This window comes from Dromiciops gliroides, chromosome 1, assembly GCF_019393635.1.
Source record: "Dromiciops gliroides isolate mDroGli1 chromosome 1, mDroGli1.pri, whole genome shotgun sequence".
In the NCBI taxonomy this organism is placed as follows: domain Eukaryota; kingdom Metazoa; phylum Chordata; class Mammalia; order Microbiotheria; family Microbiotheriidae; genus Dromiciops; species Dromiciops gliroides.
Window position 1 is genome coordinate 527,058,619 of NC_057861.1, and position 26,675 is coordinate 527,085,293.

At 42.6% G+C, this 26,675-nt stretch overlaps 1 protein-coding gene across 1 annotated transcript in view; it reads right to left on the reverse strand.

Annotated features, from left to right (window-relative positions):
• The window catches only part of LOC122730559 (myosin-16), an 85,072-nt gene that overhangs the window by 13,357 nt on the left and 45,040 nt on the right, over positions 1–26,675 (reverse strand). Inside the window, exons 20-34 of the mRNA XM_043969719.1 lie at positions 24,906–24,987; positions 23,207–23,380; positions 21,262–21,489; positions 20,472–20,576; positions 19,515–19,601; positions 18,955–19,100; positions 17,587–17,677; positions 15,094–15,150; positions 14,142–14,228; positions 12,315–12,560; positions 10,059–10,176; positions 7,628–7,755; positions 6,944–7,140; positions 4,298–4,430; positions 2,434–2,650 (exon numbers count right to left, since the gene is read on the reverse strand). Of these exons, the coding sequence (XP_043825654.1) occupies positions 2,434–2,650; positions 4,298–4,430; positions 6,944–7,140; positions 7,628–7,755; positions 10,059–10,176; positions 12,315–12,560; positions 14,142–14,228; positions 15,094–15,150; positions 17,587–17,677; positions 18,955–19,100; positions 19,515–19,601; positions 20,472–20,576; positions 21,262–21,489; positions 23,207–23,380; positions 24,906–24,987 (2,096 nt within the window). The remainder of the gene's footprint in view (positions 1–2,433; positions 2,651–4,297; positions 4,431–6,943; positions 7,141–7,627; positions 7,756–10,058; positions 10,177–12,314; positions 12,561–14,141; positions 14,229–15,093; positions 15,151–17,586; positions 17,678–18,954; positions 19,101–19,514; positions 19,602–20,471; positions 20,577–21,261; positions 21,490–23,206; positions 23,381–24,905; positions 24,988–26,675) is intronic.

Genomic DNA, 26,675 nt, shown 5'->3' on the forward strand with positions numbered 1-26,675 from the left:
CCAAAGATGGAAAGGCTTCCTACAGGGGACTAGCAACAGATGACAATAGGCTTATCAATACAGAGATAGAGGGAAATTTGACTGTTGTCAAGTCCAACCTCATCATTTTCCCCAAGGATCAGCTTAGACCAGACCAGAGAAGCTTTTTGTCAGAAGGCTAGCCAGAAGATGACTTCCTTGGGGCTCTGGCAACTCACAAAAATCCTCTACTAGGGAAGAGAGGGGTCATTTCTGTATCAATTGAAAAGAACATTCACAATGGTCAGCCATGGATTCTTGAGGTATCAAAGTGGACTACCTATTGTCATTATCATCAGAAAGGATAACTGAGCTGAAGTTCATCATCAAACAGATAATAAGGAAGCCACTCTGATCTTTCTTGGCTAGAAAACCCCATTATATGTGATTCTGTGGGAATCAATAGAAATCGATAGCTTTGAAGCCTACTTCAGAAGACTTCCATTATACTACTCTCTTTAACACAACAGATCAAATGTCCTTACAACAAACTTTAAGGAAATATCTTATTTCTCAGTTATATTGGAATTTTTCTATGGCCTACTTCTCTCCTTTAAAAAATGCATTATTTATTTATTAAATGATGAACTTAAGAAAATTTATAGGGGGCAAAACCAAGAAACATTAAACTAGCAACTTTTGATGTTCCTCCATATTACTCTTGGATCTTTGTAGATCTATGTGCATATGTTGTTGTACAGGTACAATGATAAAATGGAAGAAGCATTCATCACTGGTCTTGGAACAGAAGATTTGAGTTCAGGCTCTCTGATACTTTCTGAGTCCGTCTCTTAAGTAATATTCACCAGGACAAAATTCCAAAGGAATGGGAAAACTTAAATATTTCCTGAAAGCTTATTGTAATAGTATTTGGTCCATTATATTAAAGTTGTTTTTTGGTCCTTCAATCATGTCTGACTCTTCATGACCCCATTTGAATTTTGGGATTTTTTTGGGCAAAGATACTGCAGTGATTTGCCATTTCCTTCTCCAGCTCATTTTATAGATGAAGAAACTGAGACAAACAGGGTGAAGTGACTCACTCAGAGTCACATAACTAGTAAGTGTCTGTGGCTGGAATTGAACTCAGGAAAATGAGTCTTCCTGACTCCAGGCTCAATGTTCTATCCACTGAGCAATCTAGCTGCCTCATTATGTTAAAGAGGGTAGTATCATGGAAAGACTTTGGTATAATGGAATGCTAGATTTGAAGACAGGAGACCTGAGTTCAACTCCCACCTTGGAAACTTATTAGCTATTTCATCATGGTAAAGTAACGACCTCTTGGACCCTCAGTATCTTCATCTTCAAAATGGAGACAATGACATCTATATTATTTTAGATAATATGTAAATCTAGCATATTGGAAAGGGAGCCTCAAGACCAGGGGGAGCTAGGTTCATTTCCTGATCCTGACACCTAATGACTGGGTGACCCTGGGCAAGTCACATAACTTCTCAGGGTTCTAGACAATTCTGTAGGACTTTTAAGTTGTAGGTACAAACACTGATCTACGATGGTAGAGGGAGCTTCTTCACAGAGTTTCATTTAACTAATAAAATCATAGATCTAGTTCCTATCCTTTTATAGGTATGGATTATTCCAACCACCTCACAGGGTTATTGTGAGGATCAAACAAGTTAATATAAGCAGAAGCAGGGGGCAGCTAGGTGGCGCAGTGGATAAAGCATCTTCATCTTCCCTGGATTCAGGAGGACATGAGTTTAAATCTGGCCTCAAGCACTTGACACTAGCTGTGTGACCCTGTGCAAGTATGTTACTTAACCCTCATTGCCCTGCAAAAAAATAAAATAAAATAAAATAAAATAATAAGTAGAAGCAAACCTTAAAGTGCCATATAAATGTCAACTCTTTTTCTTTTTTTGGTGAGGCAATTGGGGTTAAGTGACTTGCCCAGGGTCACACAGCTAGTAAATGTCAGGTGTCTCAGGCCAGATTTGAACTCAGGTCTTCCTGACTCCAGGGCCAGTGCTTTATCCACTGCTCCACTAGCTGCCCCTCAATTATTTTCTTTTCTTTTTTTTTTTTTTGGTGGGGCAATGAGGGTTAAGTGACTTGCCCAGGGTCACACAGCTAGTAAGTGTCAAGTGTCTAAGGCCAGATTTGAACTCAGGTACTCCTGAATCCAGGGCCGGTGCTTTATCTACTGTACCACCTAGCTGCCCCTTCAATTATTTTCTTATAGTTGTACCCCAAAGCCCCTTTTTCCCCTCTGCCCCCTTCAAATAGAGACCCAATAGAAGGTACTGAAACCTAATTACAGAGTGGAGAGTAAGCTGGCGTCATTAAGCCTGAAAACCTGAGGCTCCCCCGAGGACAGGACAAGCACTCAGCATGCTACCAGCTTGTGTCCCGGATGCCCTACTGTGCCCCTTTCTCTAAGGCCCTCCTTGCCTTGAAGGGTTTTGTTCTCTTTCTTCACAGATTCCAGGTGCTCTATGGACTCTTCATAGGCTGTTTTGATCTTGAAGCTCTCGGTCATGTACATGCGGCACTCCTTCTGGGAGCTATCCACCTCGACCTGTAGTTCCTCACATTTCTGCTGCCACTCGGCCAGCATTTTGTCAAAGATCCTTTGCTTCTTGTCCAGGGCAGCAGCGGCAGCATTGGCCTAGAGAAATGAAGTTTGTATTATATGCTGTTGGATCTGTCTTTTGTTTGGCTTGTATGACAACTACGTGGGGACCTATAGCCAAGGAGGGACATGCTGGAGCCAGGTCATACTGGTTAGTGAGAGCAGGTTGTTAAATTTTCTTTGTCAGCATTTACATCTTAGAAATCAGCAAACTCTATAAATCAGGGCTTGATTTACTTTTTTGTTGATTTTATTGAAAGTAATGGCAAAAAGGTTAATAATGCAGATTAAACTTAAGTGTGTCATGTATTTTCGCAGAGCCGATTATTAAATGTTTACTAGCACATAGCCCATAGCATAAGAAACGAACCCTATCTCTAGTGACAATGGTAATTTTTTGAATAAGAATACAATATATTCTCCTCTAAGACAAAACAACCCAATTTTTCACTTCTTACTTTCCCATAGTGTGATAATATACACTGTAAATAAATTCCTTGAGAAAAGGTATGATTTCGCTCTTTGTCTTTGTACCACTAGCACCTAGCACAGTGCATGCATGGCGCATGGTAGGCAAGGTCTTGTTGATTCATTTATTGATCAATATGCATCATTATATAATACACACAAGAACCAGGCAATTCTTCTGCTGTCAGACAAAGCTGGTCATTCCTAGGGTTTATTTTTTCATTTTCTTTTCATTCTTCACATGATCCCCAAGATTAAGGATATTAATTTTTGGTTTATCCTAGAGGAATTAACATCAGCTAAATTCTGTTCAACTGCTCTCCCACAAAGATGAAGTCACCTTTGCATGTGGATTTTGGAACATTTAATCTCAAGTGTCTCACTTGTTTTTCACAGCCACCTACATGGCTATGATTATGAAATTCTTTCCTCATTGGATAGGTGCTGGCTGGAAACTGGTCTGCCTTTACAGATAGTATGAGGCAATAGCCTTACATTAAGCTAAATAAGATCTGTGGGCCTTGTTTAAATATTGAATTACATACCATGGAAAGCTGGCAAATTGTTCTGAAGTAGAGAAGCACAGACATGTTAACAATATGAATAGCTGAGACATCTGAGAGTGGGATGGCTTTGGTATCAGAGGAAGGGAAATAGTGGAGACCCCCAACATTTCTTCCCAGTACCAAATATTTCCTTTACTTATAAACATGTTTCCTATGTCAAAGGTTGTATGGATAATCTACTGAAGAATGGGGATGGCTTTGGTATCAGAAGATGGGAAATAATGGGGATCCCTAATATTACTCTGCAACTTGATGTTGCCTTAATCATAAATGATGGTTTCATGTTTTGTGGATAGAGATTGCATGGGATGAGGTGTGGATGGGTTGCAGTGTACACCAAATGGAGGGAATACCTACATTGATGAGATCACAGACCCAGTAAATTACTTTACATTGAACTATATAAAACAGATTTAAAAGGATGACTTATCCAATTTTGAGAACACAACAAATGAAAAAGCCCAAGGAATTTCCTGGAGTGACCATTGGAAGAACTGGAATTCAAGGCTTCTATATCCAAAGTCTTTCTTCAACCTAGTCGGACCCTGCTTCTTCACAGTAACCTCCCTCTTCCCAGCATCCCCCATGATGATGCCATGTGATCTCTTCCCCAGGCAGAAGGAAGGCTTCCCTTATCTGAGCCCCTCACCTTCTCCAGGTCAATAGTGAGATCTTCTACTTCTGCTTGGAGCCTCTGTTTGTTTTTCTCCAGGGAGGCAGCCCGGGCCTGGGCAGCTTCCGCTGCCTCCTCTGCTTCCTGTAGCCTAGCTGCCAGCTTCCTCCTGTGGGTACAAAGTCAAAGAGAGGTGGTTAGGAATTTAAAAGGAGCCATTCCTGCATAATGGACCCTATTCTTGTTCTTCATCTTGGTCTTCCTTTGGAAAGCAATCATTAACCAAAGGAGTTGACTAGATCATATAACAACCTAAAATTTAGTTTTCACTTCTTCCCCCTCCTCCCCTGTCTCACATAGTGGTTAGAGTGTTGGAGTCAGGAAAATCATAGTTCAAATCTTGCTGAAGACACTAACTAGCTGTGTGGTTCTGGGCAAATCATTTCTCTGTAAAATGAGAGTATTAGATTCGATGGCCACTAAGGCCACTTCCAATTTGAAAGGTAGGATCCAGCCCATCCTTCAAGGGACATCTCAAGGCCCACTCCCTCTCTGAAGTCTTGTTGGACCACTCTCTTCCCTGTTCCCCAATATCTTTTTTCTCCTCTGAAATCATGTAGGCTTGCCTATCTTTATCATTTGTTTGGCATTTAATTATAGAAAATCACAGAGAAGCACTGTCCTGTGTTGTTCTTTATCTGTATATCTGCATCTCCCGATAGACTACAAACTTCTTGAGAGCAGGCATCATGTATCATCCTTCTTTTGTATTCCCCATAGTGTCTAGTTCAGTATGAGATAGTAATGGATACAATAAATACTCAGTAAATCTGATTGAATTGAATTGAAAACTGTCCCAAGAGAGGAAGGAAGAGGAGAGGAAGGAGGAAGAGAGGAAGAAGAGGGAGAATTACTAGCATGTATAGCACTTTAAGGTTTGCAAAAAGCACTTTACAAATCATCAGATTTAAGTCTCAAAATGACCTTGTGAGGTAGATGCTATCATTATCTCCATTTTGCAGTTGAAGAAACTGAAGCAGATAGAGGTTGTATGATTTGTCCAGTGCCACATGGTAAATGTCTGAAGCAAGATTTGAACTCATGTCTCCCCAACTACAAGTCCAGCACTCTATCCACTGAACCACCTAGGCTAGATATTGCCAAAATAGGGCTGGAGAGAAGGGGTGGATGTTCAGATTACAGGTTGGTTTCTGCTTCCTTCAGGAAACAGGAAGGATCCCACAGATTTTTGTATTAGTATAGATACCACAAGATACTATGTCATCATCTCAGATTTCTTATAATGGAAGCGAGTGCCTTGGCATTCTAAAAAGCCCATCTGTGGTCATAGAGAGTTACAGTTTCAAACTTCTCCTGGATTAACCCAGTCTTTCTTTCTATGGAGAAGCTAAGAATCAATTCAATGTTATTTAGCCAATATTTATTAAGCACCTAGTATATGCAGAGTACTGTGTATGCTCAGCCCTGGGCAAAGTATAGTTTAACTGAGTCATATTTTATATATATATATATATATATATATATATATATATATATATTTCCCCCCTTCAGGGCAATGAGGGTTAAGTGACTTGCCCAGGGTAACACAGCTAGTAAATGTCAAGTGTCTGAGTCTGGATTTGAACTCAGGTCCTCCTGAAGCCAGGGCACGTGCTTTATCCACTGTGCCACCTAGCTGCCCCCATAGTTTATCTTCAGGAAGCTTTAATGCAAAGCTTCTTAACTGAGGGTGTGAGAACTTGGTTTAGTTTGAAAAAAAAATTTTTTTTGAAACTTGTATTTTTAATACAATTGGCCCCCTTTGCAATCCAGTGTATTTTATTTTGTGCCTTTAAAAAACCTTCCAAGAAGGGGCAGCTAGGTGGCGCAGTGGATAAAGCACCGGCCCTGGATTCAGGAGGACCTGAGTTCAAATCCAGCCTCTGACACTTGACACTTACTAGCTGTGTGACCCTGGGCAAGTCACTTAACCCTCATTGCCCTGCAAAAACAAACGAACAAACGAACAAAAACCTTCCAAGAAGAGGCCCATAGGTTTTGCCAGACTGGGATAGGCAGATCTATCCAGCAATGCAGGTTGGTACCTTCTCTGTAACCTATCATCTTAGGGGTTGCCTAGAGCACTGAGACATTAATGACTGCACAGATAGTCTGTGTCAGGGATAGGGCTTGAACCTAGGTCTTTCTGGCCCCGAGGCCAGTTGTCTATCCACTATAGCACAATACCCTAGTGGAGGGAAGGAAAGAGGTCTTCTGAGGTACAGACCAAAGTCTCCACTGGTGTACCTCCTAGGCCAAAGACATTCTATCCAGGTCTTTTTTTTTTTTAATGGTGCAATGAGGGTTAAGTGACTTGCCCAGGGTCACACAGCTAGTAAGTATCAAGTGTTTGAGGTCAGATTTGAACTCAGGTCCTTTTGAATCCAGTGCTGGTGCTTTATCCACTGTGCCACCTAGCTGCTCCCCCTAGGCCAAAGACATTCTACCATGGAATGGTGTCTGCTAGCTGGACGTTGAATTGTGCATTTTGCTTAGAGTTAGACCTTCTATTCCCTTGTTTCTGCCTCTGACCTCAGCAGCAAACCAGCTAAAGGAATGAGGTCAATAAGGGCTTCTCTCCCACCCTACTCCACCCACTCCACCCACTCCACCAAGACTCACTTGGTCTCCTCCAGCTCCTCAGTTCTCTGGATGGCGTCAGTTTCATACTTGGTTCTCCACGTGGTTACCTCTGTGTTGAGTTTGGACACCAGGCGCTGCAGCTCAGATTTGCCTCCTTGCTCTTCCTCCAGCTGTTCCTTTATCAAATCCAGGTCATGTTTGGTATTGGCCAAACTCACGACAGCAGCACTCCGGGACTGTGGATATCAGGTATATCAGAGAACGTGCTTACCAACTGGTGTTCTGGGCCCTATCAGATCCCTTGACTTTTTTTTAAACTGTAACTACTTCAGCATAGCCATCGTGGACAGCTCAGTTAACTTCACCAACTCCTCCCCATCCCCAAATATATATAGCCCCTCTTTAAGTATTTGAAAGACTTTCCACTGGGAGAGGGAAACTTGTTCTTTTCAGCTCCCAAAGGCCAGAATCAAGAGCAAGGGTAGATGTGGCCAAGAAGCAAATTTAAGCACAACATCAGGAAAAACCTAACAATTAGGGTTGTCCCAAAGTAGAAGGAACTGCCAAAAGAGGTAGTGGGTTCCCCTTCTTAGAGGTCTTCAAGGAGAAGCTGGACAGCTACTTGTTTGCTGGATGTACCATAGTGAGGATTCTCATGCACTGGACCAGATGGCTACTGAAGGCCAGTCCAATTCTGGCATTCTATGATTCTGTTTCTCGAACCTTTGACTCTTCTTCCATCTGCCTCTTGTAATCTTCCACCTGAGAGGACAGCGAAGTCTTCATTCTAAAGATCTGATTTAGTCGGCTCTGGGATTCCTCATATTCCCTGCTCAGCTCACTGTTTTCAGCTAGGTAAAAGGAGACAAGAAGATTAAAAGATATCCGGAAGAAAAAAAGAATCTCTCTAGCTAAGTTCTCTGAACAGACTTAAACGAATAGGAATAGAACAGGAGGGAAATTTGTGGGTGGGGGTGAGAATGGAGGGAAGAAGAGAAGTTGGAACACAAAGTTTTAAAAAATTGATGTTAAAATTTATTTTTACATATATTTTGGAAAATAAAATTCTATTCAAAGCAAAAAAAAAATACTTGCTGGGGCAGCTAGGTGGCACAATAGATAGAGCGCTAGCCCTGGATTCAGGAGGACCTGAGTTCAAATCCAACCTCAGACACTTAACACTTACTAGCTGTGTGACCCTGAGCAAGTCACTTAACCCTCATTGCCCCACCCCCCCAAAATAAATAAATACTTGCTATATACAAGACACTATGATATGGCAAATATTTATTAATAAATCACTAAAGACTTCTCTAACTGAATTGAAATATGGAAAACATTGAATAATCAGCAACCAAAACTAAACTCTAGCTGAAAGATGATTCTATGCCAAAATAATTTCCTGGGAAGAAACCATAGGTATAAATACCACCTATGTGATTTGTACTGTCCTTGGGAGTATGTGGTGAGAGCAAACTGAGGGGAATGATGAGATAGAGGGGAGTCATGCTACAAAATATTCTTCTTGTCCCAGAATTTAAGTTTGTTCCACTGCAGAGGGACAGCCAGAGTTTTAAAGGGCCAAAAAATGAAGCTGTATAAACTAGAGATGAATAGCAAGGAGACTTGGGGTCCTGTTCAGGCTCCTTTAAAAAAATATATGACCCCTCAGGGCAGCTAGGTGGCATAGTGGATAGAGCACTGGCCTTGAAGTCAGGAGGACCTGAGTTCATATACAGTCTCAGACACTTGACACTTACTAGCTGTGTGACCCTGGGCAAGTCACTTAACCCCAATTGCCTCATATATATATATATATATATATATATATATATATATATATATGTATATATATATATATATATATGACCTCTAACCAATCCTTTAACATCTCTGAGCCTCAGTATCCTCATCTGTCAAATGGGCATCCTAGAATCATACAATCTCAGAGATGAAAAAGACCTTCATGGCCATCTGCTCCAAAGAAGTCATTTGGTAGATGAGGAAACTCTTAAGTCTTAGAGAGATTGCATCTTACCCAAGGTCACATAGGTAATTAGTGCCAGACCTAGGACCAGAACCTAAATCTTTTATCTTCAAGTCCATTTGTGGTTTTACCTCCCTCCACTGCATCATGCTAGCTATCTCAGAGAGATGTTGTATCTAGTGAGTCCTATGAAGGGGAGGGAAGGGAAAGGGAATAAGCATTTACATAGAATGCCTACTATGCACCCAGCACTGTGCCAAGTGCTTTATAACAAACTTGGCTGTTAATATCCCCATTTCACAGTTGAAGAAACTGAGGCAAACAGAGGTTAAGTGCTTTGCCCAGGGTCACACAACTAGTAAGTGTCTGAGGCTAGATTTGAACTCAGATCTTCCTGACTCTAGGTCCTGTGCTGTAACCACTATACCACCAAAGGCAGCCATACCTGCCAGGACAGGCTCTGTCTTACAAGATTTAATCCTCCCTGTGTTCCTTTTCACACTAGGAATGCTCTCCTTCCTCACCTCTTCTCAAAACCCCTTTTTTCCTTCAAGGCTTAGCTTCAGTGATACCTCTTACCAGAACCTTTCCTGATTCTCCCTAGAAATCACTCTGCATTCTTTTTTTTTTTTTTTTGCAGGGCAATGGGGGTTAAGTGACTTGCCCAGGGTCACACAGCTAGTAAGTGTCAAGTGTCTGAGGCCAGATTTGAACTCAGGTCCTCCTGAATCCAGGATCAGTGCTTTATCCACTGTGCCACCTAGCTGCCCCCTGCATTCATTGTATATTTGTTTGCCTACATACATGTTGTTCTCCACTGTAGAAATATAAGCTCTTCGAAGACATGAACTGTTTAGTATTTGTTTCTATCTTTTGTCTTAGATCTCCAGTGACTATTCGCATCTGGCAAATACCGAGTATTTGACAAATGCCTCTTGAATTGATAACATACATGAAAAGCACGCCATAAACATGTCAGATACTGTTTTTTCATAGTCATAGTCTTACTTTTTGGTTCTATGCTATTGGACTCTCCCATCCCAGATGAGAATTGCATGTGATTTTTTTTTCCCAAGACCAGGGTAAACCTCACCCCAACCCAACATCTAAGACAGCATTTTCTGTCCTGCATCATTCCTTAGATGGGTCCTAGGGAAATGACTTTACCTTGGAGCCTGGTCCTGATAGCATTAAGCTCTGCTTGGTTTCTCTCCAGTTCGGCCACTTTAGCGTTGGCCTCAGACAAATTGTCTTCCAACTTTCGGACGTGAGCCTCGGCGTTCACCTGAAGAAAAAGATGGCACCCAGGAGTTAGGAGGACAGCTCAGTGCAAAACAATGAATTCTTTTAACCTTTTGTGACAAGTGAAACAGCAGAGATTTGGTGTCTTTTCTCTGCAATAGACCAAATTATGTCTTTCAGGAGTCATGTGGGAGAAACTAAGGATAGAGAAGAGAATGGTTTAGGTTAAATAAAAATGAATGAAAAACTAAAATATATGCAGAGCTGTAAGAAAGGATAAGCTGGGAGGGCAGCTAGGTGGCGCAGCGGATAAAGCATCGGCCCTGGATTCAGGAATACCTGAGTTCAAATCCAGCTTCAGACACTTGACACTTACTAGCTGTGTGACTCTGGGCAAGTCACTTAACCCTCATTGCACCACAAAAAAAAAAAAGAAAGAAAGAAAGAAAAAAGAAAAGATGAGCTGGTTGATTTTAGAAAAACATGAAAAGACTTGAAATAATGAAGAGTGAACTGAGCAGAACCAACAGAATGTTGTATATAGTAACAGCAATATTATTTGAAGAACAACTCTGAACAACAAAGGACCTACAAAGGAAGATACTATCCACCTCCAGAGAAAGAACTGATAAATAGAACTATGCATAGCATGGTTTTATGTACATATTCTATTTTTTAATTAAAAAGTTAAAAATATATATTCAAACTTTAATATATAATATAAATAAAATAAGAATAAATATGCACCTATATGTATAATCAGGAATGAATATATTCTGGATACAGATTTAATTGTATTCATATTTATAGCCTACCTATCTATTTTCAAACTTGAATACATTATAAAATTCTTATTTATCTATTTATTTGTGCCTAAAATTTTCCACATATCTGTATCAATCCAGAAGTCACTTCTAGAATAGATAAATTCAAGCCCTAACATATATTTTATTTTATTCATTTATATATTAAATATAATTTATTTGTTTAACCAAAAGAGATACTTCTGATGCTCTCTATATAATATATGCATATGCATACATGTATATATTTACAAATGTAATGTAGCAATGTGTTTATGTATATATGCTCAAACATATACATACATATACATGCATATATGTTTACATATAGCCAGGAGTCCCTTCCATAATTGATAAATTCAAGCCTTAATATATGCTTTCATTATTATTCATTTATTTATTAGATATAATTTATTTGTTTAGCCAAAAGACATTACTTCCAATTCTCTCTATTGTGTATGCATATATATATAAATATACTGGCATATATGTATTCATACATGTACATGCATGCACGATGCATGCATCTATATATAGCCAGGAGTCCCTTTATAATTGATAAAGTCAAGTCTTAGTGTACATTTTAATTTTCTTTCTTATTCATTTGTATATTATATATAAATTATTTGTTTAGCTGAAAGGCATTGCCTCTGATACTCTCTATATAATACAAACATGCATATGTTTATAAATGTATATTTATGTATACATTTGCATATATATATGTACACCCACACACATTCTCATATATACATGCATTTATAGATAGCCAGAAGAAGTCCCTTACAGAATCTAACAGAAGGGTCTCCATTTGGCCAATATCATCTTTTGGGTAGGGGGAGGCAGGGCATTGAGGGTTAAGTGACTTGCGCAGGGTCACACAGCTAGTAAGTGTCAAGTGTCTGAGGCTGGATTTGAACTCAGGTCCTCCTGAATCCAGGGCCAGTGCTCTATCCACTGGGCCATCTAGCTGCCCCCCTGGTCAATATCATCTTGACCTTATGAGGCAATTTGAATTTGTTCAACACTCAAATCAGCAAGTTCACCTTTCTTCTCTGCCCTGTCCCAAGCAAGCTGATAGCTGAATTTTCTCTCTTAAATTGCTCTTTCCTAAAGTCCCTTCCTGGCTGGTTGGAAACCTGAACTAATTGATGATTTCATAAAGTAGCTGTGCAGCTCTCTCTATTTGCCTGCACAGACTCTCCTCTACCTGAAATCTCATGGAACTGGTCCCATTTGACCAACAGCTTCCGAGGCCAGGGAAGATCTTCCCTCCAATGAGAAAGGGCTATTAGGCATCTGCCTGATTCCTTTGGAGCTGACCCCTGCTCTCAGTCCAAGGCTTATGGGATGAGGAGGATGATGGGTCTCGCCTCACCTTGGATTTCTGGACAGCCTCCATGCTGGCGCTGAGGTCATCAATCTCTGCTTTCATGACCTGCTTGTCTTTCTCCAGTTTAGACTTCACCCTCTGGAGGTTCTCCACGTGCTCTGTGAGCTCGGCCATGGAATCTGTGTGTTTCTTGCGCAGGGTGGAGGCGGTGGCCTCACTCTGTAAGGCTGCCTCTTCCAGCTCCCTGCGAAGTTTCAGGAGCTCTGCCTCTCGCTTGCGGTTCTGCTCAATCTGGAAGGATTTGGAAGTGAGGGGGAAGTAAAATTGACTGCCGCCTGGGAGCCTCAAACTTATCCTGATTTCCTCTTCCCCTTCCCCACCGTACCACCCCTGGAGGACTGTGTTCAATTATGGATGCCATTAACTGGAGAGTGTCCAGAGAAGGTACAAACAGGATAGTGAAGGGCCTTGAGTCCATAGCATACGGGTGAAAGAACTGAGCATCTTTAACCTGGAGACACAGGATGGGACCTGGTAGTCCCGTTCAAGCTGGAGGAGGGACCAGGCTTGTTCTGTTTAACCCGGAGGACAGAAGCAGGAGCAAGAGCTGAAAGTTGTCAAGAAGCCAATTTAGGCTTGATGGGAAAAGAAATGATGGGTTCTCCATAAGCAGAATGAGCTGCCTCAGGAGGTAGTGATTTCTCTTATTGAGCTCTTCCAGCAGAAACTGAATGCCCACTTGTTGGGCAGACTATATATAATGTGATGTGTATGTGTGTGTATGTGTGTTTAGTATGTGTGCATTTTGCAGGGGGTGGGGGTGGAAGGTATTCGTTGGATGAGATGGGCACTCAAGTCTCACCCAACTCTAAAAATTGTATGATTCCAATTGGGGTTGATGATTGTATTGCTCATGTGTGACTTAGACTCATTCAACATTCATTCAGCAAATCCTCACTGAGAACCTATGTCCACGGCACTGTACTAGGCTTAATGCCATTGAAAATGGGAATGCATCTAGATGTGCTAGCCTTTAGAATGCAATAACACTTTGACCTTGTTGAGTGCTTCTCTATAAGGAGCTCATAGTTGCTGACCCATTTTCCCATTACTTTCCAGCTGAAGGGATAGGGGCAAATAATATCATTGATGGTTGGGGAAACTAAGGCACAAAGTTGTTAAGGAAAAGTCAATGCAGCACCCAGGCCTGGGACACATATCTGTTGAGCTGAAGCCTCTCACTGTTGGGCTTAAGTCAATTACAATATCAATTCATCCAAGAAGTTGAAAGAGAATGTCCACTACTAAGCATTCAGGAGGTGACCTTGGCATGGCCTGTAGTCTTTCCTTTTTTGACTTTAGCAGTCAATACCAGGAAAGTAGTAATAGGACTTGTGATAAAGCACTCAGACTTAAAATGCCAAGTACTAAGGTGGTCCCATTAGTTGTATTTTTTTTAATGAAAACATTTTATTTTAAATCTAAAGATGATGCTCCTGACTCATATACTTCATATACTTCCTCTTTCTTGGGCCCCATTTTTGTGAGTCGGCTGATCAAAGTTAATGATGTGTGTGTTGTGTGAGTATAGACACATAAGAGTGAACTAGCTCTCATGGAGATCAGACCTGTAACCTTGACCTCATTAGAACTATGCCCCAACCAAACCAGTTATAGACAAATGGAGACATGGTTGGCTTCATACCCGATGCTCATCAATTGACTTCACCCCAAGAGTCTTCCCAGGAAGAGAGAAAAGAAATTTTAAAAAGTTTGGTCTTTGACTTCTCTCCAACACAGCAACACTTTGGGATCCTGGACTCCAGGGTGGGGAGGGAGGAAGCCTTATATCCTCCTCTGTACATAGGTTACCTGAGCAGAGGTGGCCCCTCCGGCTTCTTCCAGCCTGTCACTGAGGTCTTCGAGGTCCCGGGACAGGTCACTACGTTGTTTCTCCACCTACGGAAGCATTTGGGGAAAGAGCCTTAGTGGTGTGTCCTCTCTGTGAATATCTCTAGTCAAGGTTTCTCTTGGGTCATCAGATCCTAGAGAACAGGGCCTAGAGCTTGGGTCAATTCTACATGCTGCCGTGGCTATTAGGGGCATTCATTAAATGGGAATTCATCAGCCCCTTCTACTAGACTGGGTGAATAAGACTTAGTTCTATAATAAATTCAGGGATGCAGTTAACTTGGGAATATCCCCAAGGTCCTTAGGTTCTGGGATTCAGTGAATAAGTGGACTCTTTCCATCAGTTCTAACTTCAGTAGTGGTTTGTTTTGTTTTGGTTTGTTTGTTTGTTTTTTGGTGAGTCAGTTGGGGTTAAGTGATTTGCCCAGGGTCACACAGCTAGTGTCTGAGGCCATATTTGAACTCAGGTCCTCCTGACTCCAGGGCCGGTGCTCTATCCGCTGCACCACCTAGCTGCCCCTTCAATAGCATTTTGAGGTTTGGGCTTGGGTTATTATTATTATTTTTTTTTTAGTGAGGCAATTGGGGTTAAGTGACTTGCCCAGGGTCACACAGCTAGTTAGTGTTAAGTGTCTGAGGCCGGATTTGAACTCAGGTCCTCCTGACTCCAGGGCTGGTGTTCTATCCACTGCGCCACCTAGCTGCCCCTCGGCTTGGGTTATTTTGTTGTTGTTGTTGTTTTTCCAACCCCTTTCCCTTTTCTTCCTAGCTGTGCTGGACACAGCTCAGCCAAGGCCAGCAAAGCCCTTCTCCATCTCTTGGCTGGACCTAAGCTGCAGTTCCACTTACAGCAGTCGGATTTTAGGTTTTCTTTACACCTTTGCCAAAGAGTGAGAACTTTTTGCTATTTTACCTTTGCTCTCATGGCCCTCTCTGCTTCTAATTCTTCTTCCAGCTCTTCAATCCGGGCCTGGCAAATGCACAAACGAGAAATTAATCTTTCTCCCATGAAGTTAAAGTATATCAGCCATAACCGTTACCAGAAGGTAACACAGCGTAGGAACACAGTATAAATACCTTGACCAAGAAGGCAAAAGATGAGGGGTGGGAGGGATTTAATTAACATGTGAACTACTTAAATATGGGATTTTCCCTTTACACTGGAGGTATCAAATTGGCCACAAGCATCCTGGAGGGATCTGTTTCTATTTGAGTTTGACAATGATGGTCTGGGCAGCCAGGTGGTGCAGTGAATTGAATACTGGACCCGGAGTCAGGAAGACTCATCTCCCTGAGTTCAAATATGACCTCAGATGCTTACTAGCTGTGTGATCCTGCGTAAGTCACTTAACCCTGTTTGCCTCAGTTTCCTCATCTGTAAAATGACCTGGAGAAGGAGATGGCCAACCACTCCAGGATCTTTGCCAGAAAAACCCCAGATGGGGTCACAAAGAGTCAGACAAGACTGAAAAACGACTGAACAACCACATTCCCTCTCCCACCTCTGTGATTTTGTCTAGGCTGTGTCCTCTCCCTGCAATGCTGTACTCTCTCACTTTCCCCTCTTGCCTCCTGTCACATTTCAGCTCAAGCACCACCTCCCCCAAGAGACCTCTCCTGATTCCCTCAGTTGTTAACGGTCCCTTCCCTCTGGACCTACTTTGAGTTCATTCCGTATATGCTATTTACCTATTTGTGTTCTTGTGTAGATTGTTTTGTATAGGTTGTTTTCCCTCAATAAAATATAGACAGTTCTCACTTTATGAAAATTCTCATTAAGCACATTTGAATTTATGTAAAAATTCTGAAAGAAATTTGTCTTCCCAAAACACCTATATTAACTTTACTGTATAGTATTATGCTCTCTCGTGTGCTCTTTCTCTCTACTCCTCCTCTCTGACTTTCCATGGCTCCCCGCCCCCAAAACAAAACATCTAAAAAACCCCACTCCAAGTGAAGGACTGCAGAGAGACTGATGTCACAGATCCAGGTGTTAGCTTGAGACCTCCTATGGGGAGAGAAGAGACTTTTGTCCCATTCTGCCCCACCCTGTCCTGTCCCACATGTGTACCCTCCACTGCTCTGCCATGGGGTACCCTTGTTACCCATCATTTCCTATCTGTAAATATGTCCAGCCTCAGTGCATTTTCCCTATCCTTCTTCCTCTCAGTTTCTGCCCCACCGTCCTCCTGGATTCTCTGTCCCTAGTACCTACTTGTCCTTCAACCGTGTGCCTGGCCCCCTCCTTCCACAGGCATGCACGACCCCCTTCCCGCCTCCCTCTATTTCTTCCTTCCCCACATCCTCTGGCAAATTTGAATTACATCAAAATCACTTTATATAGAAGTCTACAGGGGACAGCTAGATGGCGCAGTGGTAAAGCACGGGCCCTGTATTCAGGAGTACCTGGGTTCAAATTTGGCCTCAGATACTTGACACTTACTAGCTGTGTGACCCTGGGCAAGTCACTTAACCCCAATTGCCTCACTAAAAAAAAAAAAAGAATGAAAGATGAATATGGAAGAAGGAAAGAAGGAAAGAAGGGAGGAAGGGAGGGAAGAAGGGAGGGAAGAAGGGAGGGAGGACTTATTAAATGCCTACTATTGTGCTAAATGCTTTACAACTATTCTTATTTTGTCCTCACAACAACCCTGGGAAGTATTCAATTTATTATCCTTACTTTACAGTTGAGGAAACTTAAGGCAGATAGAATTAATTAAACTGCCCAGTTACACATTTAATAAGTATCTGAAACTGGATTTCAACTTGGGTCTTCTGACTCCAGGTCCCATGCTCTGTCTACTCCGCCACCAGCTCCCTCTAATATGAGCCAAGTTTGCACACAAGCTGAGAGCTGCACATGCTTGCCAGCTGTTTTACCTTTTCCTGGGCTTAGGATCATAGGTCTAGAGCTGGGAGAGACTCCAGAGGTCAACTCATCCAACCCCTTCCATTTATGGATGAGTTTCATCAAACACAGAGAAAGTTTCAAGGTAAAAAAATGTTGCAGTGGGCCCTGTTCCTGGCCATTAGTCGGGTCAACTGGATGTCACCTCTTACCTCTCTCTGCCTCTTAGTTTGCCTGGATTCCTTTAAGACTCAGTTCAAATCCTACTTTCTGCAGGAAGCCTTTGCCAGCCCCTCCCACTGCTGGTACCTTCCCTCTGAGAGTATCTTCCATCCACACTGTATATATCCTGTATGCACTTAGTTATTTATATGCATCAGAATGGAAGCTCCTTGAGGTTTTGTCTCACAGTGCCTGTCTAATGCTAAGTGCTTAATAAATGATCATTGACTGACTGACAGATGGAGAATCCCATGGATTAAAACAAATGATGCAAAGCAGAGAAGGAAAAAAGAAAATTATTCAGGAGGGATCTGGGCTTCTCTTTTCTCTCCACACCTGGTGTTCTTTCAGTTTCCTCTGCAGGGTGGAATTCAGAGATTGCTCATCCTCATATTTGGAGTTGACAGAATTAATTTCCATGTCTCTCCTAAGGAGAAAACAAAGTAAATGTCAGAGGTGAGATTTCACTCTTAGGAGAGGTATCCAGAGCCAGAACAGAATTCAAGAGAAAGCCTTGGGGGACTGGGGTTGGGATGGGGAGGGAAACAGGTCAGAACGACTCTTCTTGTCACTGAAATGATGTTCTTCCTCCTTCTTCCCTCCAAGGGACCTCACTAGGCAAGTGTCTTCTTGTCCTATGGATCACAGACCCTTTAGCGAAATCCTTGGCCCTAGCTTTATGGGGAAAGATTGTAAAATGCTTTCCCTATGAATTGGTCTAACCATTCTGGAAAGTAATGTGAAATTATGCTAAAACAGTGAATAAAAGGTTCATATCCATAGACCCAGGGCTTCTACTGCTAGGCATATTCCCCAAGGAGATTGAAGATAGAAATAAAGGCCCCATGTGTACCAAGATATTCATAGCAGCACCTTTTTGTTGGTTGTCGTAAGGTATTGGAAGCAAAGTAAATCTGTGCTGAGTAAGTGTGTGCCCCAGAAATTCTGAATGTTCTATAATTGAATTGAGTTTTTCATTTTTTTGTCTTTTTACCTGACCCATGATTTTACTGGCAAAAAGAAGCCCCAGATGAGGAAGTCCCTTTTACCATTGAAGGTTAACAGCATCTCTGCAATACAGAGCTTTAGAGAGTTGTATGGGACACAGAAGTTAAATGACTTGACCAAGGTCACACCTTCAGTATTGTCAGAGGTCTGACTTGAACACTGGCCTTCTTGACTCTGAGCAGCTAGGTGGCGCAGTGGATAGAGTGAGTGCCAGGACCTGGAGTCAGGAAGACCTCAATTCAAATCATACCTCAGACACTTCCTAGCTTTGTGACCCTGGGCAAGTCACTTTGCCCTGTTTGTCTCAGTTTCCTCACCTGTCAAATAAGCTGGAGAAGGAAATGACAAACCACTCCAGTATCTTTGCCAAGAAAACCCCAAACGGGGTCATGATGAGTCAGATACAACTGAAAAGACTGAACAACAACTTCTTGATTTTAGGGCCAGCTCTGCTCTGCTCTCCTCCACCCCCATTTCCAGATTCCCCCTTATGTGTTGTTTACCCCATTAGAATGTAGAATTAGACTCTAAATCTAAAATGGGACTGTCTTATTTACTCATATTAAATCCCAAGCCACAGGATCTAGCATTCAGTAAACATTTTTAAAATGTTCTGTCTAGTCTATTGATCTTCCTCTCCACTATGCAATACTGCCTCTCTATAATTAGAGTAAGTTGTACTTAAAAGGCACATACTTCTTAACCACCTCCTCCAGATCTAGCTTAGCTCTCTCCATCTCATTAAGGTTATCAATGGTCATCTTCAGGTCACTCTCAGCTTTCCGTCGGGCCTTCTCTACCTCAGCCCGGATCTTCTTTTCTTGTTCCCAGTTGTCCTCCAGCTGTGAAGACAAGATAGTGAAGAGGAGGCGGGGGAAGGGAATTATAGACAGAAACAAGAAGAAAATCTAGGCCAAAAGGCACACATGATTGGTTCTTTTTTTTTGCAGGGGGAGGGGGAGGCAATTGGGGTTAAGTAACTTGCCCAGGGTCACACAGCTAGTAAGTATCAAGTGTCTGAGGCTGGATTTGAACTCGGGTCTTCCTGACTCCAGGACCAGTGCTCTATCCACTGCACCATCTAGCTGCCCCTACATGATTGGTTCTTTAGCCAAAATGCTACCACAAGCTCGGGGGGAACAGGTAAGGCCTCTCCCACCTCCCACATCACTTCCCCCAAATAGGAGTTAGGACTTCCAAGCTGGGGTTGAATTTCACAGTTCAGGCAAGAGAATCCCACACCAACTGGGTCTTACCTCGTGGATCTGGGTGCCAAGTTTGCTATTATTTTTCGTTAGATGATTCACCTTGTCTTCCTCAGCTTGTAGATCATCAAGAGTTTTCTGGAAGGAAAGAAATTCCCAGAAGAAGCTGATGGGGGTGAGTATATGCAGAGGGACAAAGGCCTCTCTCTTTCCTAAGGAGCCTCTCTCTGGAGGGTTGGAAGTAGTAACCACTGACTGAATCGATGCTGATCCTAGGTAGTCAATCTTGGGTTATTTCACCCCATATAGAATAGAGTCAACTACTGCTGAAAGCTGACTGAAATTCAAATATCTTTTTTTTTTTTGGGTGAGGCAATTGGGGTTAAGTGACTTGCCTAGGGTCACACAGCTAGTAAGTGTTAAGTGTCAGAGGCCGGATTTGAACTCAGGTCCTCTTGACTTCAGGGCCGGTGCTCTGCACTGCACCACCTAGCTGCCCCTCAAATATCTTATTGATGATAGAACATAGATCTAGAGCTAAAAAAGACCGCAGAGGCCACACAGTCCAATCTTCTTATTTTCCACTTGAGGAAATTGAGACCCAGGGAAGTGTCTCACAGGTGGGATTTGAACCCAGGTCTTCTGACTGCAGTGTCAGCACTGTTCTATTAGTATTGACTCTCTGCTATGCTGAATGTTTATTTAGTGGCTCTGAGAGAAGAGAGACTTCACCCTGCATTGTCAGAGACAAATGGGGGGTCATCAGAGTTCACAATACAACCCTTCTAGGATCTCTGGAACACTTCGAAAGGTGCAGCACTAGAAGGTAGCGGCCCTCAGAAAGCTGGTGAGTCTTCCCTACCCCCCTACCCCTTAAAAAGCATGGGATATTTGGAATAAAACTTGAAAGTAGCCTAGCCTAACTCTGCCATATGGAACATCATGCTTCATACGTCACACAGTTCTTAGTCAATGAAGGGTGAGAACCAGTCAGGTACACATTTCTACCTGGTGAAGCTCCTCCAAAGCCCTCTTCTCCTTCTGGAGCTTGGCAATGGAGTCTTCCCGGAGGGAGAGATCGCCGCTCAAGGTTCGCACTTTGTGATCCAAGGCCTACAGATTGGGGAGGGGAAGACAGTGGCATTTACAGTGGGAAGTCATCCCATCTCTAGGAGTGTGAAGAGAGAACTACAGGATAGTTCCTAACCCTGTCCAGTCACAACTTCTTTGCCATCCCCTACTTCCCATGTGGAGAGGTAAGGCAGGCATATCAAAGGCCAAGTGGTTTCGTGACTTGCAAGCCAAAAACCAAACTCATATCCTGCGTCTTGGAGAAGCATCAAGGAGTCTTCAGGAGAATGGCAGCAACTTTATAACAAGAACTGAAGAGCCCATTTAAGGAGGAATTTGCTATCCTAGAGGAGAGGGAATGAGCAAGATCTTGGTTGGGAGAGAGCTCTGCTGATTGGAAGAACTCTCCATATTGAGAGGAGGCCTAGTAACTAAAGGGAAGCCATATTTGTTTTGGCATCATGGGAAGGACAATAGCCCCAACGAAAAACTAAAGGAACAGCAGTGGATGGGGGCAATCCCAGGCGAGGGGATGAATAACCAGCCTTGGATTAGAGGCCTCATCCATCTGTTTGCCCAGGGCTCTGACTAGCAGTTTTCACTTTAGCATTAATGAATGATGCTTTAGAAATGGTGCCTGGTTGGAAATGATGGTGGGGGGTGGGGGGTCCCTGGGCCCGCAGTGAGAGCCAGCATTGCTGACAATGTTGGTGAATTCCTGCCATACCTGTTTCTCCTTCTCAGTCTTAGACAAGGTAGTTTCTAGGCCCTCGAGGTCCCGTTTCAAGTCACTCATCTCCCCTTCCAACTTGCGCTTGGTGGCACTGAGGGAGGCTGAGGTGCCCTCCTCCTCCTCCAGCCTCTCCCTCATGTCTGAAATTTGGCTCTCCAGATCCATTTTGGTTTTCATCATCTGAGTGAGGCGCTCCTCTGCATCCGAGAGGTTCTCTTGTTCCTAAAGAAAGGAAGGGGTTTCCGTGAAAGGGATAGGGTCCATAAAGGATCTCTTGATACCCTATCCACAAAGGACCCAGAGGTGATTTCTGAATCAGCAGCAGATTTGTGGCACCCTGGTTCTGTAGAAATGGGGATTGAAAGAAAAGGCCATTCATGTCTTTGGATACCTTTGGTAATGAATGGGAGAGCAAACAGGGCCTAATGGCGAGAGCCTGGGACTGTGAATCAGGGTTTCTGGGTTCTAGCCATAGCCCTGTCATTGAATAGCTATGGGAACTTAGATCATAATTCTTTTTTGGGGGGGGGCACAATGAGGGTTAAGTGACTTGCCCAGAGTCACATGGCTAGTAAGTGTCAAATGTCTGAGGCTGGATTTGAACTCAGGTCCTCCTAAATCCAGGGCCAGTGCTTTATCCTCTGGGACACCTAACTGCCCCCTTAGATCACAATTCTTTGTGCCTTAGTTTCCTCCTCCATGAAATGAGAACAGTAAATGGGGATACTTACTTCATAGTGTTGCTTCGGGGATCAAATGAAGATGGTAGATGTGAAAGAGCATTAGGAAACCCAAAATAAAAAGGTAACCCACTAATTACCCGCTCAGTGACAATGCCACCCATCCTTTCCAGGCCCCAATTCACCCATCCTAAAATGGGGGTTATAATACTACTTCTTTTTTTTTTTTTTTTAGCAAGGCAATTGGGGTTAGGTGACTTGCCCAGGGTCACACAGCTAGTCAGTGTTAAGTGTCTGAGGCTGGATTTGAACTCAGGTACTCCTGACTCCAGGGCCGGTGCTCTATCCACTGCGCCACCTAGCTGCCCCATAATACTACTTTTAATTTACAAAGATATGGGGAAATTAAAGAAAGATAACATGCTAATGCCAGATATTAAGAAGTTTGGCTGGGGGGAGATTTTTGCACGAAACTTGATTTTTAAGAGCATTACTGTAAGGGGCAGCTAGGTAGTGCAGTGGATAAAGCACTGGCCCTGGATTCAGGAGGACTTGAGTTCAAATATGACCTCAGACACTTGACACTTACTAGCTATGTGACTCTGGGCAAGTCACTTAACCCTCATTGGGTTAAGAAATCTTTACTGTACAATTTTATATCTGATTAGAAGCAGTGTGGTATGATAGATAGAGAGCTGGCCTCAAAACTTCAAAGCCCTGGGTTCAAGTCCTGCCTCAGATATATAATGGTTGTACAAATCAATCATTTCACCTCTTAGTGTTCCAAGCAATTCTCTAAGACCCTAAGTTGCAGAGGAGGTGCCACCTTGCATTGGTAGAAGAATTATCCTCATCTCTAGGAGTTCTCTACACCAATGAGATCACAGGTCTTATCACTTTCCTTATACACCTGATTTCCACTTAACTCGAAATCACTCTGTTCAATGTCTGGCATGGTACCCAAGCAAAGAAATGCTTAATGAAGGCTTTTTATGCTTTTTTCATGGGGATGCCGCAGCTCCTAGGCTGAGGTGGTGTTGCCATAGGGTGGAAGAGTAGGCAAGGGGAAGTTCCCATGAGTCAGATCTGCTAATAGACCAGGGTGATACGGCTTCTCAGAAAAGCTTCCTCTGTCCTCATCTCTATTCTTTGTGCCGAGTGACTCATTGTCTGGCATAACTATGACCCAGGAGACTGGGAAGAATGGTGCTTCCTTCTCCCGGCAACAGCCTCTGCTCCCAGTCTCTTAGCTCACGTACCGCCTGCAGCTGGATGGTCAGGTCATTCTTCTCCTGGCTGAGCGTGGCTGTCTTCTCTTCCAGTTCTTTGACCTTAGTGATTAGCTCCTGGGCCTTGGACATGGCATTCCTCAGCTCTTCCTCCTTGGCCTTCATCTCCTCTTCCTGGCGAGCCACATTCAAGAGGGGCTTTACCTGTGGGACAAGCGATGCCCATCATGGGGTTAGAGAGGCCATGTCCTCTGGGGCAGCTGGTGCACCCACTATATAAACAAAAAGGAACTCGCTGGTTCTGCAACAGCTGACCTGATTTGACCTTCATCACACTATTCTTGGTTCCACAGAATTGGCCTCAGCCAAAAAAAGAGTCATGCTTAAAGCAGAAATACCTAAATAATTGTTCTTAAGTCATCTGTAACCTCAATAGAGAAAGTATGTTCTTGGGAATGTTTCTCAGAAGAGTTTTATTCCTGGAAACTGAATTTCAAGAAATATCAAGGTTGGGTTCAAATGCCAAAGTGGAGTCCGAGACCTAATAATACCACCTACTGGGCTATGGGTCTATGTTGCTTTTACATCCTCAGGCAGGGAGGGAAGAGCCCATCTTTAAATCCACCAGTACTTTGGACCTGACTATTTTGGACCTTTTTTGGATTTTTTTTTTTTTGTGGATCAATGAGGGTTAAGTGACTTGCCCAGGGTCACACAGCTAAGTGTCAAGTGTTTGAGGCTGGATTTGAATTCAGGTCCTCCTGAATCCAGGGGTGGTGCTTTCCACTCATATCTTAATATATATGCACCAATGTGGAAGAGAGGTCAGGAACACCTGGGTTCAAGTCCTATATCTAATATAGATTATCTCTGGGACCATGGGCCAGTCACTTAACTTCTCATTGTCCCCTGGCAATACTCTATAAGTTATATATGAGTGGCCAGGTTACATTGATGGAAAGAATTTCCACACTGGGAAATCCTCATACCAAAGAAGAACTTACAGGTCTGAACAACAATAACGATACAAAAACCAAATAAATTTTCATATCAAAACCCCCTTCCTTTTAGAAGGATTTTATTTGGAGTTGGAGGTCTTGAAATATATGCTTATCAGTCTTTTGCCTCTGAGAGACATACATCATCTCCAACTGCTTCCCCTCTTCCCCACCCCTCTCCCTGACAGGAGAAAGACTTTTTCTTAGTTTTAAAGTGCTCCTAGCTCCTAGATTCCCTATGTGGCTGGATAGGAACCCAGACCCTTCCTATTCCCAAATGATGGGGACTGACTACTATGTTTTAATCACAGGATCACAGAATGTTAGTGCTGGAAGACAACTCAGAAAAAGGATTTTGAAGGGAAAAAAACAACCAACTGGACCCCAGGTCTTAACCTGGGGTCCAGTTGGTTGTTTTCCTTTTTTTTTCAAAACCATTTTGCTAACTACATTTCAATATAATTGGTTTCCTTTTCAACCTATATATTATTTTATACATTTTAAAATATTCTGAGAAGGGGTTCATAGGCTTCATCAGACTGCCAGAGGGGTCCATGACATCAAAAGAAAAAAATGGTGAGAACTCCTTCCTTAGAGGTAATCTAGTCTTGCCCTCATCATTTTACAGAGGAGGAAACCGAGACCCTTCCCACTAGACCCTTCCCACGATGAGCTCTCTTGTGCACTTGTGGGAGCTTGAGGTTGGCTTTGGCACATGCTTCTCCCCTCACCTTATTGTATAGTTTCCACCAGCCCCAGAAACGAAGCTGCAGGAACTTGCGAATGTTTCTCTGGATGACTTTCAGGCCAATTCTGCAATGAAACCCAAGGGATTACATGAGTTGGGGGTGGGAGGGATGGTATCAGTACCTGGGGGAAGGGGAATGGAGAAAGAAGGGAGTAGGTGGTAGGCACTGTCCAGACATGAAGATACATTATGGAGATGCATCATCTCCCCTAGTTCCGTCTCGAGACTGTGAGCAATGAGTCTGGTGAGACAGGAACAGAATCAGGATAGCGATCAGAAAAATGCAGTCATCAGCAAGATAAGGGGACAGATGATGAAATGCTAAATCCATTCCTAGACAGCTGTTGGAGGTTTGGGAAAGGCGGGGCACTGACTCTAGAGAGTTCATTTATTCCTTTGCCCATTGGTCCTCAGAAAATAAGAAAGTTGGGATAATGAGAATAAAAGTGGTGTCATGGTAACAATATATATATATATATACTATTATTGGAAGCCAGATTGTAACGGCAGGACAGGGAGGGAGGAAGAATACCATGATTATGCAGGCATTGAAAGGAGCTGAGTATTGGGCATATTGGAAGAAAGACAAAGAAAGGCTTCAGTGGAGACTGCCCTACAAGGCTAGCCCTAGAAAATATGAGAATTTTGGCAAAACTTGTCTTTGGCTGTCCCCTGCCATTGTATATTCCTGTCTCCACCCTGAAGGGTCTAGTAGCCTGATGTTTGACACTGGCTTCTCAGGGTTCTCTTTGGGGCACCCAACTGGACTATCAGTATCCCACACCCCAGGCTTTTCCCTTCAATATTCTTCTCCCCTCTATGGTCATCAAATTTTATCTGTCCTATTCTTTTCTCTGTGTGATTAATAAATCATTAATTAATAAATAATCTGAGTAATTAATACATATTGCTTATATAGCACTTTCAGGTTTGAAAAGAATTTTACACATACACACACATTTGATCCATATAATATTTGATTTTCACAACAACAGTTTGAGGTAGGTGCTACTATTAATCTCATTTTACAAATGGGGTAGGTAAGATGGAGAGGTGTTAGACGAAGTGCGCTAGATCACTCAGCTAGTAAGTGTCCAAGGCATGATTTGAACTCAGGTCTTCCTGACTCTAAAGCCAGTGCTCTATCTACTTCATCAGCTAGCAGAGGTACCTTCAATAAGTAAAAGCAAATTCCCCAATTGATAAATGTTCAAAGGATATGAACAGGCAGTTTTTCAATAAAAAAATAAAAACTATATATAGTCCTATGAAAAAATGCTCTAAATCATTATTGGTGAGAGAAATGCAAATTAATACAACTTTGAGATATCAGTTTACACCTATCAGATTAGTTAAAATGGTAGATGCAGGGCAGCTAGGGGGTGCAGTGGATAGAGCACCAGCTCTGGAGTCAGGAGGACCTGAGTTCAAATCTAGCCTCAGACACTTGACACTAGCTATGTGATCCTGGGCAAGTCACTTAACCCCAATTGCCTCATCAAAAAAAAAAAGTTTCTATAAAAAAATATAGATGCTTTTCAAATGGGGAATGGCTAAATAAGTTGTGGTATATGATTGTGATGGAATACTACTGTGCTATAAGAAATGATGAGGAAAACCATGGACAGACTTGGACCTATGAAGGAAGATACTATCCACCTCCAGAGAAAGAATTCATAATTAGAAATGTGTACAGTTTGGTTTTACATATATGTATATATGTGTTTATATACATAGTATGTGTGTGTACACA